Source organism: Microchirus variegatus (assembly GCF_963457635.1).
Source record: "Microchirus variegatus genome assembly, chromosome: 3".
NCBI lineage: Eukaryota > Metazoa > Chordata > Actinopteri > Pleuronectiformes > Soleidae > Microchirus > Microchirus variegatus.
This window is the reverse complement of record NC_139804.1, coordinates 21,697,695-21,712,413: the sequence shown is the minus strand read 5'-3', so window position 1 is coordinate 21,712,413 and position 14,719 is coordinate 21,697,695. Positions and strand designations below refer to the sequence as shown.

At 40.9% G+C, this 14,719-nt stretch overlaps 1 protein-coding gene across 1 annotated transcript in view; it reads left to right on the top strand.

Moving 5' to 3' along the window:
* lsamp (limbic system associated membrane protein) overlaps nucleotides 1-14,719 on the top strand; it is a gene marked incomplete at both ends in the record, with an annotated part of 186,018 nt that overhangs the window by 155,443 nt on the left and 15,856 nt on the right. The window contains one exon of the mRNA XM_083886122.1: nucleotides 2,845-2,970. Coding sequence (XP_083742248.1) covers nucleotides 2,845-2,970 — 126 coding nt within the window. The remainder of the gene's footprint in view (nucleotides 1-2,844; nucleotides 2,971-14,719) is intronic.

The window sequence follows — 14,719 nt, the reverse complement described above, 5'->3', positions numbered from 1 at the left end:
AGGAAAACAGAAACATGCCACTTTGGTAATGGTTTAACACTGTGTGCGAAATACCCATTAATAATCAGGGGGTCCCATCTCCCATTAGTTGGTCAATACTGTTTCACCACCCCAGGTGCCACGCTGCAGTATTGGCTATTTTCCCTGTCAGATGTGGGCTTGTCTGGGCCTTTTTCACAGCGCCATTTGGAAAGCAATTCATTAAAACATTAAAAATATAAATTTACAAATAAAATCGTTTACATTTTGTCTGGTATGAAAGGATAAGAAAGCATGCAAAGTGTATTATGTATGTTGATCATATATGTAAAACTTAAATTACAAAGATCTTTTTTCACTGTAACATGTTGAAACTAGGGCTGGACGATTATGGCAAAAATATTAGTCACTATTATTTTTGACAGATATTGAAATAATGATTAGTAGACACGATATTCATTGATTTCAAAATTTCCGTTTGCTCAATGTCCGTCAAATTGAAGCCAAAGTGTTTCCAGGTAGCTGATATTGTCCTACCTTTCTTCTCAATCAAAGGCTGCCTTTCTGCCATGTTTTCAATCGCTCGCTCCTCATATTATTGATCCACACATGTTTCACGCTTGCTGCAGCTGCACGTAACACTGGTGCATTCAAAGTGTTTTTCTAGAACAGGAATTAACATACACGCCGCGCTGTATCGTTTGTAATCGTTTTTTCTTTGATTATAATGTTTTTATGATCAGGAGAAGTCAAAATCGAAATCATGAATAAAATTCAATGAATCGTCCAGCCCTAGTTTAGACCCCCCTCAAATTTTGCCTTTGAGGCTTTCAGGGGGTCTCGAGTGTTAATCAGGGGGGTCTAACCGCCCCAGAGCCTCCTGTATTTCGCACAGTGGTTTAAAACCTTAACTAAGCTATGCAGTTGAATTGATTTTACCAATTTTAAGAAGCACTATGATTGTTAGTTTATACCTAAAACTTTGCTTATAAATAAATAAATATTAGTGTTTTTTGGGAGTGATTGGGTTTATCGCAGCAATATGACCTTGCCCGTGTGTCAAGTCCATAAAAATGCAGACGGGACACACGCATGCACATGTAGCTGAAATTAGAAGACTAAACCCACATATCACAGGTGCAGAGGAAAATAACTGTTACCTTCCTTCATTCGTCCTGCATTACGCCTATTCCAACATTCATCATTTTCAAGACCCATTGATCATTATTTGTACCTCTGCATATCTGCATACACGATACGTTATCCCAAACCCTTCACCCACAGTTTGTGAAAACAGTGATGTATGCCCGCTGCATCTTTCATGATTGATTGCATCTTAGCTGCTGACTCACTTTAAAGCGAACTGTACCTTCTTAATTCATCAGAGTTTTTTTTTTTTTTTTGTCCTCAGAGTTAAGGTTTCTATTTCCCTCTCGGTCCCTGTTTGTACACGAGTGAGAGCAGTAGGAGGCGGTGAGGGGTAGATAGTGATCGTGAGGCAGGATGATCATAAAACACTGCATCAAGACCAGAGAGTCTTACTTTAAACATCAGTTTCACAACACGCGCTTGCACCCACACAAACATTTTTCATTTCACCTTTAAAATGTCGAGTCTTGTATTAAAAAACTTATTTTCTCACAGTGTGTGTTTAAAGTCAGTGCCTGGTGTCTGGTTTGTCCCACAAGACAAGAGCTGCGATGAGCTTTCATGAGCTCCGCTCCCGGGGCAGGAGATTAAATTGCTTATTTGGATCCTAGGTTGAGAGAGTTTACTCAAAGTATCTCTGAGTGATGCAGTAGTTGGAATAGCAAGGGATTTCTGACGCTTCTTGAAACTCCTCCTTTCATATGAGAGAATCAAGGTCAGCTTGTGTTTGTGAGTTTCTTCTCTTTATAGCCTATATTATAGTAAAGCAGCTGGTAAACAAGCAAGTTCCTGAGTCCAGTGTGGTGTAAAAATGTGTGTTTTGGAGAAAGATGTATAAATCATACACAATACTTCATGTTATGCAAAAAGAGCCCCTAAGTCGCACGCTTAAGCGACTTATACCTCCACTCACTTGAAATACAGTGTGTGGCACAATATAATACTAAATATTAACTAACTTCTTTGCTTTTTTTTAAATTTATGTTGTTGTTTTTATTGTGAAGTATGCAGTGTCAATAACAAAACAAGCACTTTTACTTAGAAATTCTGTGAAATATCATCATGAATATCTTTATATCATGATGGGATATTGATATTGTGTTATAATTTTAAGCTCATATTGCCCACCCAGTGCTGAACACTAGACTAGATGCTAATTGGCCCACGGGTCATTTTCATTGTCAAAGTTTCCCAAACACTGAAACAGAGCTGCACTTTCATGTGCACACACACATATAACTGCCCCACTGTCAAGTATTATTTTTTATAAACATCAAGCCAATTTGATTCATTTTGTTGTGCCAGCAACAGGCAGAGATTGAAAGAGAAAGTGTGTCTGCTCTGATTTCTGTCTTATTTCTGACATACAGCTGCCGGATAGGCAACCCATGTGTTGAAGTAGTCATTTTAGCTTTTGTAAAAAAAAGTAAAGCCATGGCACCATGTATAATAAAATAAACAATAATGTAGTGTGTAATTTAGATCATATCTATGGTGTGAATCAGTAAGATATACTGTACCCCTTGCTTATTCATTAGCCCCACCCTCTAAATATGGTCTTTTTAGGTTTCAAAAAATCAATATGACACTGGTAAAAACCACAACATTCACAAACTCACATGCAATCTCTCATGTTGACCCGTGTATAGCGAAGCACACTCTGCTCGTCATATACTCACCTTATTAACCCTGATGTCATTTCTCTCATGTCTCCAGTTCCAGCCAGCATCTACAAGGTGTCAGACGACATCATAGTGAATGAGGGCAGTAACGTGACACTCAGCTGTTTGGCCAGTGGCAGACCGGACCCTTTAATAACCTGGCGGCTGCTTAACCCCTCAGGTAAGAATCACCCACTCAGTACTTATTATCATGAATGTCAGTCTGGATGTGTGGCCGTTGACCTGCCAGAGTTGGTCCTGATATGAATCCTGCATCTCTCTAAGCATTCTAAACAAGGAACTCTCTCCCTGGACATATATTCTACTAGTGCATGCTATGTAAATGAATATGATTATCTTTGACATGCATTAGCAAACACAAACAGCTTTAAGGTTTTCATATTATCATTTTACCAAAAAGATTTCCTGTAGGTCACTATTTAATCACACTGAAACAAACAGTACATCTCACACTTGCTAAATAGACTCTCTTTGCATCTTCAGATATTGGATTTGCTTATGGAGCAACTCCCTCACTGGGATGATCTGAATGCTATGATTCATGAGCTGCTCCATAAGCAGCAGCACTATCAATGTCACAGATGTTCTTAAAATGTACTCAAATATGCTAAATGCTAAAAACAAAGGAGTAGTCCTGGGCTTACAATAACTTCAACTTTTAGACAATCAGCAAGATGTATCCCCAGTAACTTTGCTTAAGGTTCTCACAACATTTGGTGCACTTCACTGATGTCCCATTATTCTTACTTCGTCAGGAGTCTGGCACGGTGCAACCATCTCAAGCGTATGAAGAATGGCTCTTAGAGCTTCTTCCTTCTCATTTTTTTTTTTTCATAGACACTAAAAGTCTACTTAATTTTATCTGGACCTCCTTTTGATTTATTCCTAACCTCATGTATTACAACAGTTGCAGAAATGCCAAATATTTTTTTTTTTATCCTAGATACCAAACATAAATGCAACTGGTCAGCTTGCATGTTATCCACAGCCTTCTTGAAACTGCCCTGACTTTGTTTTATACCTGACAAACACACAAACGAGTGACTTATAAAGCAGTGATTTTCAGTGTACTGAATCCTAAGAATCAGTTAATTAAAAAGATGTCTTCAGTACTTCCTGCATGACTGGAACACAGACTCCGACAGACACAATCACTGAACTGAAATACAGCGGCAGGGGGTCGTGATTCAGCTCGCTGGTCGCGACGACAGGCTTTCAGCGGTGCTGTCGCTAAATACACCAGATTCCTCTGTTAAATATTGTGATTTTAGACATTTCTTTGCTAAATGTTGGAGATTAAAGCAAGTTCTCAGGATTTTTTAAGTCTTTTTAATTGATCTACAGTTTGTAATTTTCGGTTAGATTTTTGTGCCGGACATCTTGCTTATGCCTCTTCCAGCGTCTGATGACACCATGCAAAGTATTGACTCAGCTCACTTGGAACCTTGCCAGAGCAGGTACTAAGAAAAGAACCAGGTACAATTGCTAACGGAAAAGCAAAGAAAAAGCGTCAAGTAGTATTGGGACCATGTAGTGGAAAAGTGCCATTAGAATTGTCCTTTCAGAAAGCTCTACGAGCTCACCCGAGGCGTGTGGGTTAGTCTGGGGGCGGCAACACATAGAATGTTTTGGTAACAGAAGTTATACACAGTTATGAAATGGATCTTTTATGATGAGATCATCCCAGCCATGATCCTTATCAGCATGTACTCAGTAGTCAGTACTGTGAGTACTCACAGCTGGGACCACAGCCACAATGAACTTGGCTTTTCCTCTGTTATTATTGTGGTATAGTGTAAAAAAGGATGACAGTTAACTTTTGTGGTCCTGACTTTTGTTCTCTGAGGACAGTGATGTCCATATTCATCTCTTCGTAATGAACAGCTGTCTCAAATAGAAAATTCTGGTTGGGAGATCCTGTCAGAAATACTAATATTTGTAATTACAGTATAACTGCATTTAAATATATAATGTAGCATTTACCAGGTTTCTTGACTCAATCCGAATAAGGGTCGTTCTGCACGTTTTGCATTCTCTTGCCGTGTGCAAATTGGACACTAAATTGACCGTAGGTGTGAGAGTTAATGGTTGTTTGTCTATGTGGCCCTGTGATGGACTGGCGACCTGTCCAGGTTGTATCCCGCTTTTCCCCCTATGTCACCTGGGATTGGCTACAGTGCCCCCCACGACCTTCATGTAGATGATAAAGGGGTAGAAGATGAATGAATGAATGAATGAATGAATGAATGAATCGCAGCATTTCTCCATCAGAATATCTAAAAGACCACAATGTTAGAATAGAAATTCATATTTATATTCAAGGTGATGGCCCATTTCATTTGGTCATCATTTAATAATGCGATACCCATCTATCGTATCGTGATAAGACAATGGAGGCTTTACACGACTTTGACTGAATTTAATGAGCACCTGAACAGGCAACAATATGTACAGCAATATGTATAACTACTAAGTGCCTTTTTCTGTGTGTTCTGACCAACATCTGCTGCCACGTGGACATAGTTTGTACAGACCATCAGAACTGGAATATTGATTCATCACTCCATATGTGTGGGTTTCATTGATTGAAGTGATGGGATTGAAGCTGATTTCTGAGAGAAGATGAATTGTACACGACTGCTGATTAGCGGAGATGCTCAAGTTGACAACATCTCCGTTTGATTACAGCTGTGTTTAGATTGAAAGCCATTCTGTGTGTGTGTGTCTTTATCAATTATGGCATTGTTTTGTCACTATCCAGACATGATTCATCAAACATATATCTGCTGCTTCTGCACCTTGAAGCTGAAATACATGTGTAGATGTATTTGCCTCTTTTGTCCGTTTTCATTAGAGTTGAGTGATTTTTATAAGACTAATCCTGCAAGCCATATGGCTCTAACTGGCTGCCTTACACATCTGTGGCAAGGAAGACTCCTCAAGGTTGGAGATGGCTCACAACATTATTTTTGCTGAAGCTCTTTTAGGGGGTTTGACAGCTTTTGTTCCAAGGAAATGAAATGAAATGTGGATACAGCAAAATGGAAAAAGCAATATCCACAGTGGATGATAAAAGCTGCTTTAGACCGCTACATACACCTCTGCAAGTTTTGAGAATGTCTTTCTGTACTCTTTGTTCTTTCTCTCACCATTTACTTTTCCTGTGTTTTAAAGTAGTGGGCAGACCACCTTTGACAAGCATGTGTTCTTTACTAAAAGATGGAATATATAGAAATTGAAACTGGTCGGCAGAAAGAAAATCCTGTCAACATCCTGCCGGATTTGGATCCCGTTACGTGTACATGGGCACATGTGTTCGCTGAGCCTCTATTTGAAAACACTTTCCACTATTGTTATTTTTGGTGTTGTTATTGTGGGTGCCTTTCGCCCCAGAATCCATAAGTCTAACCCAGTTTGAGAATATGTGGGGAACTGCTGAGAGAGATAATGATGTCTGGCAGCCTGTGGTCTCACTGCTTCACGCCTTCGCTTGCCTGGGTGGAGGCGCCGCTTTGCTCAGCTAGTGAGGCTCTCAACTATTCGCTGCGCCCACAGATGTTCGCAAAACACAAAATATCAGTCCAAGGCATAAGTCAAGTCAAGAGTTGCCATTGTGCAGCATGTGAATTCGAGTTCAAGTCTCGTGGATCAAACCTAACACTATCGATACTTTCACACGTTCCCCTATTTTATCACCTATATTATCACATAAAACATGAAGTCATGCATCTCATTGAATGAACCAAAGTACAAGCAGAAGTATTTGACGAATTATTAACTTAACCTGGTTCATGAAGTGGTTCAAATTAGCAATAAGTCACCATTTGCCATTTACATGTAGAAAAAAACCCACGAAAAACTCAGAACATTGGTGTCATGAGGTCAAGGGTTGCACTTAAGGATAATTACACTTTTACTGTGGCTGTTATTTTGTTCACTTATGGCAAAAATGGATTCATCAGAAATATTCCAAATCTTGGAAACAGCTTTTATTTGACAGCCTTCATTGGTGTCAGGAGTTCAAAGGCCACTCAGGAGCCTGTTGTATGAGTATGCAAATACAGACTGGTAGTTTCGTGCACATGTTGCTGTTCACGGATGAGTGAAAGTTCGATGGCACTCGCATGCAAGATAATCTCCACATCTCCATATTCCCTGGAGTTCTAGGTTTATGAAACCTTGCAGTGACCTCATTATTCTCAGAGACTGTCACCCTGCCCACAAAACCTGTCACCTATTTAAATCGCATCCCAAGCTCTAAACCAAATATGAAACCTGCCAATTTGTCAATAGTGAATGACCACACAAAATCAGCAGCCTAGATCACCTAATCACAAATACATTCCTAAAGATCATGTTCCTTTAATTACGGGCGTGTCTTATTATAAGTTGTAGGAAACAACAGTTCTTCAGATTAATGATAGTCATCCTGATTGTGTTGCTCTGACAGATAGACAGACAATCCTCCGTTTTTTCTTTTTCTTTCCCTTTCCTCCTGGCAGTCTTTCTTGACTTGTGTTCAATGAGAAATTGTTTCATGGAAATGCATTTGCATGCCCTTGACAAAAGAACAAACTGTTTCTCATTGTTTGAAGAATGAAGACACAGCGACTTTTTCATATTTCTAGAAGCCCCAGTGAAAATGATGTGTGCTACACCCTCTATGTTGATGAACTACAGCAACTACTCTGAGCAAACAGTTCCTCCTGTGTGTATATGTGCTGTATATCCCGCTTGCAGAATATGCACCGTCCAAACGTTTTATTTTTCTGTCCTTCATCTGCTTTTTGGAACCTTTACTTTAAAGTAGAGAAAGCTGAGGAAAAGCTGAGGAAAAGGTCAACTGGTTTGATGTCAGTTTGATAGTTTAATTACTTAACCCTGTGATCACTGATTTTTGAACAGAAAGATCAAAAATGTTTTAGCAGGAAAAAGGTCTCTTGTGGATAATCACATTGTTGACCACCACACTGAACCCAAAATGTCTCAGAGAGAGACTAAGGGAGCTGTGAAAAGCTGTATAATTTCACTCCATTTACAAAACCAACAGACTCTACCATGTACATGGAACTCAACGCCAAGGTTTTATTATGTTTCCAAACACTTGAAATGTAATTTTCACCAAGGATGAGACTCAAGGGACGAACACAGTTTACAAAAACTGGAGACTACAAAACCAGGGGCTTTGAAGTAAAAACCCAAAACAATCCCATGCAGTTTGGTTGCCAGATAATGGCTCTAATGCTGGAGTGGACAAAAAGTTGTATTTCATTCCAGGTTGTTGGTTAGTTAGTTGGAAGAGAGAGTTGTAGTAGAGACACTGGTTATGTCTGTCATCATCCTTTACTGAGTTAAATGTATTAACGACAAACTGATTCACTGTATAGATTGGAATATAAATGTAGAGAGCAATATCCTCTGTGAAGTCTATATAGCATATACAGTGTGTATATAATATACACAATTAGTAGACAACATCAAATGAGGCTGTGTGTTTGTCAGAGAGACACAGTGTCAGGTAGGTTATTGCTTGCAGGTTATTGCTTGCACCTCTTGGAGATACAATTAGTAATCCAGGGATTGTGGGACTGATGTGGGAGAATCCTGCAGAGCTCTCATAATACATCACTTAATGTGGTTCATGCACCAGTTCACCTGGAGCACTTTCTTTGCTGCCTAGTTTGCATTACTAAAGCAGAAAACGGGCAAATTGTAGGAATTACCACAATCACATAATACTCGCCATTATCTTTAATAGGAGAAAATATTAGCATTTAAATGTCACAGTCTTTCTAATTGAATCAATAACATGCACACTGTTCTCTTACACAGATTAAGGTTCTTTGATTTTATCCTTTTATAATTTCAAGTGTCTTCTCAATACTTTTGTGCGTAAACATCAGTCATACATCAAAAATCTATTTTTCACCTGTGATTTATTTTTATCACCGAAGGCTTCCATGTTTCATTCTATAGAGCACCTAGAATCAATGTGTCTTTTCACTTAATTTGGTGGACTTCCTGTTATTCAGTTTTATCTAAGCTTTAAAATCCTCTGACTCATCGACCTGGCTCTGATGAGAAGATAGCTCTTATAAATCAATAAGCATTAATGGCTTTTAACTGGATCCCCTTCGTCTATGCAATTCATCAGGAGACTAAGTGTTGCTATTATTTTATAGTTCCTCTGCAGGTGAAGCAACAGAGTAGAGTGAAAAATAATATCGACTGTATCTGCTCCCTTCAGTTTACCAGATGACCAGCTGAGAAACCACAGGATGAAAAAAAAAACAAAAAAAAAAACATCTGCCACATGTTCCTGTTGCATGGGTGACTCATTAATGGAGTCCTTTGACCATAGTCACTGACTATAGCACAGGAAACCTTGAAGATATCAGGCAGAAACAGTGACTGAAGCATTATGACATCTACTTTAGCTCAGGAAGAGACTGTGGAAATACACTTTTTCTTGCAGCACTCAGTCTGTGTGGACACTGCTGCGAATATTGACTATGAATATTGAATATTGAGTAGCTCATTGCTCTGGCTTGGGAAGCCAATGATTAACAGAGCATGACAGGACAGGATAGGGAGCAGTGGTTAGGGGATATTCCGCAGGATTGAAAGAAGGTGTGAAGACATAAGAGGGGGCGAGGAGAAAGTGCACGACCTGTCCAAAACCTCCTTTCTGCTCTGGACCTTTAAGCATCTTGTTTTCTAAAGGAAGCTGATTTCTTGCTTGAGTCCTTTACTGTTTTTAACTTCCCCAGAGTAGCTTAAGGTCAGAGACTGGAGTTCCTGGGTGGTGGGAGGAGAGTGGCAGCGCCCCATCGAGCGCCATGAGGGCAGGGAAATAGAGCCACTAGTCAAGCACAGGATTCGACACTGCGTGCCTCTCAGACCACCAAAATAGAAGTCAGACAAGTATGAAAAATACATGCCCTCTGGCTGCCTCTGGTATTCCATGAAACAAGGAGGACCCACACAGAGCTCAAAAGAGGTGGAACTGGTGGGAGTTATGCTATCCTCAGGGGAAGAAAAGGAAAAAGAAAAGAGTGGAAATAAAAGACGTCAAACAGGCAAGAGATGAAGAGAAAGAGCAAGACCACATTTTAGTATGCAAATGGCCAGTTTCATTAGATGTGCAATCATTCTTATCATTAGTTATGGTAACTCTAGTAGTTAATTAATGTTCAATTATGCATTCCAGATCCTCTCACCTCTCTGGTGTAATCGAGTTTGTCAGTCATTTGGCGCTGCAGGGAGAACAACCACAGTGAACCTCAGATTCACTCGAGCAAAGACAGACACATCTGTCCGTCTGTGGAGTTTGCGGGGAACATATGACACTAATGATTTAAATTGAAGTCATAAAGATGCCTTGTCGATTTATTCTTGATGCTTCTCTCCGGTGGCTGAATGCACAAATGGCTGTGAGGAGTATCTGGTAGCCAAAATATCAAGTCTTTAACTTCCTCAACTCCCATCACCTGCAGCCACGTTTACTGTCGCGGTGTCCTTGAGCAACACAGTGAACCTTTAAGGTGGTCAGCTAACTGTAAATGGTAAGCCATGAATCTGTCACCATAGTTTTGTGGCAACAAAGACATCTGCTCAATTGAATTGATTTGGACCACCGCCCACACTCCTATAGTATATGATCCGGCTGAATATTAAAGTCATAACCCTTTTATAACAGTTCTTGGCAGGGCAGCCTTGTAGAGGCTTGACACTAAGTACCCTTGACATTCCTCCTACATTGAGTTCAGTTGTGGAGACCATGCTCCAAGACCGGGCTCAGGAATGTCTCCCTTGGACTGTCACCTTGTCTGAAATCCACTCTCCCTGTTCCTGCCTGTGACTCTTTGTCTTTCCATCCTCGGCTGTCGCTCTGTCTACCTCTTCCTCATTTACACTCAGCCTGTCTCCTCCTCTTTCCATCATCCTTCCATCTCTTACTTCAACAGAGGATGACAGTCACTTCAGTTGTCCTCTCTACACCTCATCTCACTGTCTGGGGAGCGACTCGGAGCTACAGAGTGCAGCAGCACAACATGCACTCATATATCTCTGTCTCTCTGGAGGGAGTGGAGCGGGCAAGAATGGAGATGCATAGGTGTCTCAGTAATGTAACTCCTGTGTAGATGGAGTGAGGGAGCAGATTAGGCAGGAGGCACACACACTCCACACATCATCGTGTGCCAACCTGCCAGTGACAGAAAGTAGCTGACAATCCTGCTGCTTGTGAGATTGAAGTGTAGTCGGTGACAGGTCCTTGTCAGAGCAACCCAGGTCAAACCTTGTGCTCCACGTATCCAGTTGTGTGTGCGTGCGTGCGTGTGTGTTTGCATGTGCGAGTTTAACATCAGCCTTTTGGAAAGCAAGAGAACACAGCTGCTCATCCATCTCTCAGCAGGTCTCAGATCTGCTGACTATCACTGTCCATGTGTTTGTTTACAATCAGCATCATCAGCAGCTGGTCTGAAATCAGTCTGCTGTCACACTGTGTGCAGAACGTCATGAGCACAGCTTGCCCTATGTCTACCCAGCCTCATTAGGTGCAGTCACCACTGGGCTGGCTGAACACTATAGCTAACACTTGTTTAAAATCACCATTTCTACAGAAACTCAGCACTTTTTTTGTAGTTCATAAGCAATTTTCTAGAGCCCCCGAGTCTCACAGCCTCTCAGGGAGGCAGTAGCCCGAAGGAGAGGGGAACTTGTAACTCGATGGCTTCTGATTTGAATCGCTGCACAAGGAAAGGACATGGAAGGAGGAGATGAGAATGGCGACACTGCACTCTCACCATTACAACTCCTCCGTAAAATTGTGTGGTCATACCGGGCCGCACTAGGTATAGAGCAGTGACACCTGTGAACCTAAAGCAGAAATCTAAATACATTTCTGGAAAAATACATGTGTATAATAATAATAAGTACAGGGTATGGATAATATGCCATTAGCCTTTGTGGCTCCCAGAGCTCACCCTAAATAATCTGTGAGAGTGATGTGTCTCTGGCATCCGTGACAAATGAGGTAAAGTCTTTCGGAAGAGCAGTGCTCGTTTCTCGAGCATAGGTTTATGCAAAAGAGGACTGTCCTGCAGGCTCCTGGTGGAACACCTGACAAGTGCCACACTCACATTTATGACAGAAAGACACCTCCTGTTTGCCTCCTTCATTATGTATACGGAGTGTTGCAGAGCCTTGACAAAAAACGGTTTTAATGGCAAAATAGTGCTTGCTATTGAAGGTAGAAGGATGGTGGAGGTGTGAAATGAAGCTATGGAAAATAACTAATATTGCATCAGTTTGCAGGGTCATGTGTCAGCCTTCAGAGTTTTATAAAAATCACACTCATGCAAGAATAATACTATATCATTATTACTACACACACACACATACACATATTATAATATATTCTTTAATTATACTGACTAATCTGTTTATCTTAATTTTGAAAAAGCAGCCCTTAAAATGTGTGTTGTCATAGAGTCTACATGTAAAGAGACAAAGTGCGGTAAAATATAGAAACTGGACTTGTTGTAAATTGCAGCTGAACTGTATAAAACTGTTTGCTTGTTTTGTGTTTTGTTTTTTTTGTTTGACTTTTGCTTGTGCCAGATTTAAATGTGTTAGTCACCATCTCTTCACCTGCACTGGTGCCCAGCTCTGGACCGTGATTGGTCAGACGTGGACTGTCAGTCGTTGCAACAATATGTGCGGCAAATGACAAAGACCCCCTTTCTCTCCTGCTTATGCAGACAAATTGCTGGCCTTGTGAGCAATGGCTTGGAGACCTTGCACTGGGAACACTGTGGCGTGCACAATTGCACCACATTTGCACATAAATTGTGGCCGCCAGCGCAACACGAGGCACGTGCTTTGTATTCGGAAAGCGGCAGCTCTGCTTACAATATTTTGCTGTTGATAAGAAAGTTGTTTAGACTTGTAGCCCACACAAAACAGGTCAAAGAAAATTTTCAGTCAGAACTGCAACTGATATAAAGGTATAAACGTCTCTAAGATTATGACATGGAGCAGTGACATAAAGTCAGTTACATAAATGGAGATGTCAGGATTAAGCAGCTACTACATTGCCATGGTCACACTGAATGATTGCTGCACATGCCATGGGTCAATCCTTGGCCTACTGACAACACACATACACACAATCATTTACATCTGCTTTAATGTGCATCTCCTTGGTGACATGCACTGAGCGTCTCATGCAAAAGCTGCACTAGCATTGTTCTGAGTCTGTCTCACTTCTCACACTCACCTTGTGAGGTTGTGACGTGAAGGAGTGTATGAATGATGCGTGCCCGTGTCTCGGTGTCCTTTCATGCACACATGGATGTTGCTGTGCGCGTGACGGATGAAGGAAAGGAGAGAGGGCAGATGAAAATAGTGATGGAGGAGGGAGAAGTCTTACTGTGTTCCTGACTTTGCTCAACATAAAGCCTGTTCTTCCATGGCTAACACAAGCCCATGGAATGTATCCACATAGTAATGAGAAGTCTTCCCACAACAATAGGCTTGATCCCTTTATCAGTAGAAGAAAGAGCAGACAACCCCACTCCCCTTCACTGGAATTTAATCACTAAACTCTTTTCTGTTTTATCATCAATTCATCAACTTTACGGTCTCCAACTTGAATAGCACAAACATGTGCACAGAATACAGAGCAGTACAGTGTGTGGCCACAGCAAGAGGAGCCACCCCAAAGCTGAACAAAAGGAAACCAAGGAGTTGAGGGGGAAGAATGTAAGGGTGAGGAAAATGAGATAGAGAGAGGAATGACATTGTTCGGGGGGAAAAAACAGACAGCCGCACCGCTTCACTGTGCGTATCATTTCTTCGGCTCAAGAAGCGGCAAATAAACAGCCGTCTTGTTTTTGGCTCCAACACCTGTGTTATTTCTGCACCGCCTGCAGCAGCAATAGTAGCAAATGGCTTGTGAATAGAAGTGGAAGTTCCGCTTTTGTCCTCAGACGGCAGAAAAGAATGTTGTCGGATTTCTTCGAGGATAAACAGTAAAGCTTCCGAGCATGCAAGGACATGACAGTTCAGCCAGTGAGAGAAACAACTTTAACTTGTGTTGTTACCACCAAGATATTTTTGTGTTATATTTTAATTTCAAAGGAAGCTGGGAGCAAGACATTTTCCGAAATGTGACAGATGTTTTTCTTTTTTTTTTTCCAGTACATTAAAGAGAAAATGTACATTTCAAATCAATGTCAGACATACAGTGCAGTGTTGCGTTAAGCTGTCAGTACTCTTAAGTTCTTCATAGATATTTGTATGTCATGGCATGTTTGGCATTGTCAGCACACTTTTTAGTAATGTCAGATGAGAGGAAATTATTCATTGAGTTTCCAAGCTCAGTCATCTTTTCATTAGCTATGATAAAAAGAATGTGTTGATGTGGACAGTTGCTCTGTAATTATGTGTTGACCCATCATTTACATCACACCGACTCCTGTCAGAAAGATGGCTGCCGTGTGGCTGTGTTAGATAAAGCTAGAACCAACTATGCAAACACACTCACATCCACACATGGAGTTACAGGTCCATTGATGGCCAAGTGAACATTCTTTCACAGTCACGCAATCAAAAGACAAACATAAATGGGGCTTGGTCTTTTATGCTACTCTAACCTGAAGTTTCCACAAATCAGACACTTAACATAAATTAGCATTTGCAAAATAAATGTTACGTTGCACACTGTGGTTAAGTGATGCTGATGAATGATTCATGAGGGTATGCAAATGAGCGCCATCCACTTGCCAGCTGAAGTTGCTGGTTTGTGATTCACATATTTCACCTCTCTTCATCATTTGGCTCTCCCTTGCTCTCTCCTGTCTTTGGGCCCCTCACATGCTTGTGGGAGGTGGGAGGGCACGTAC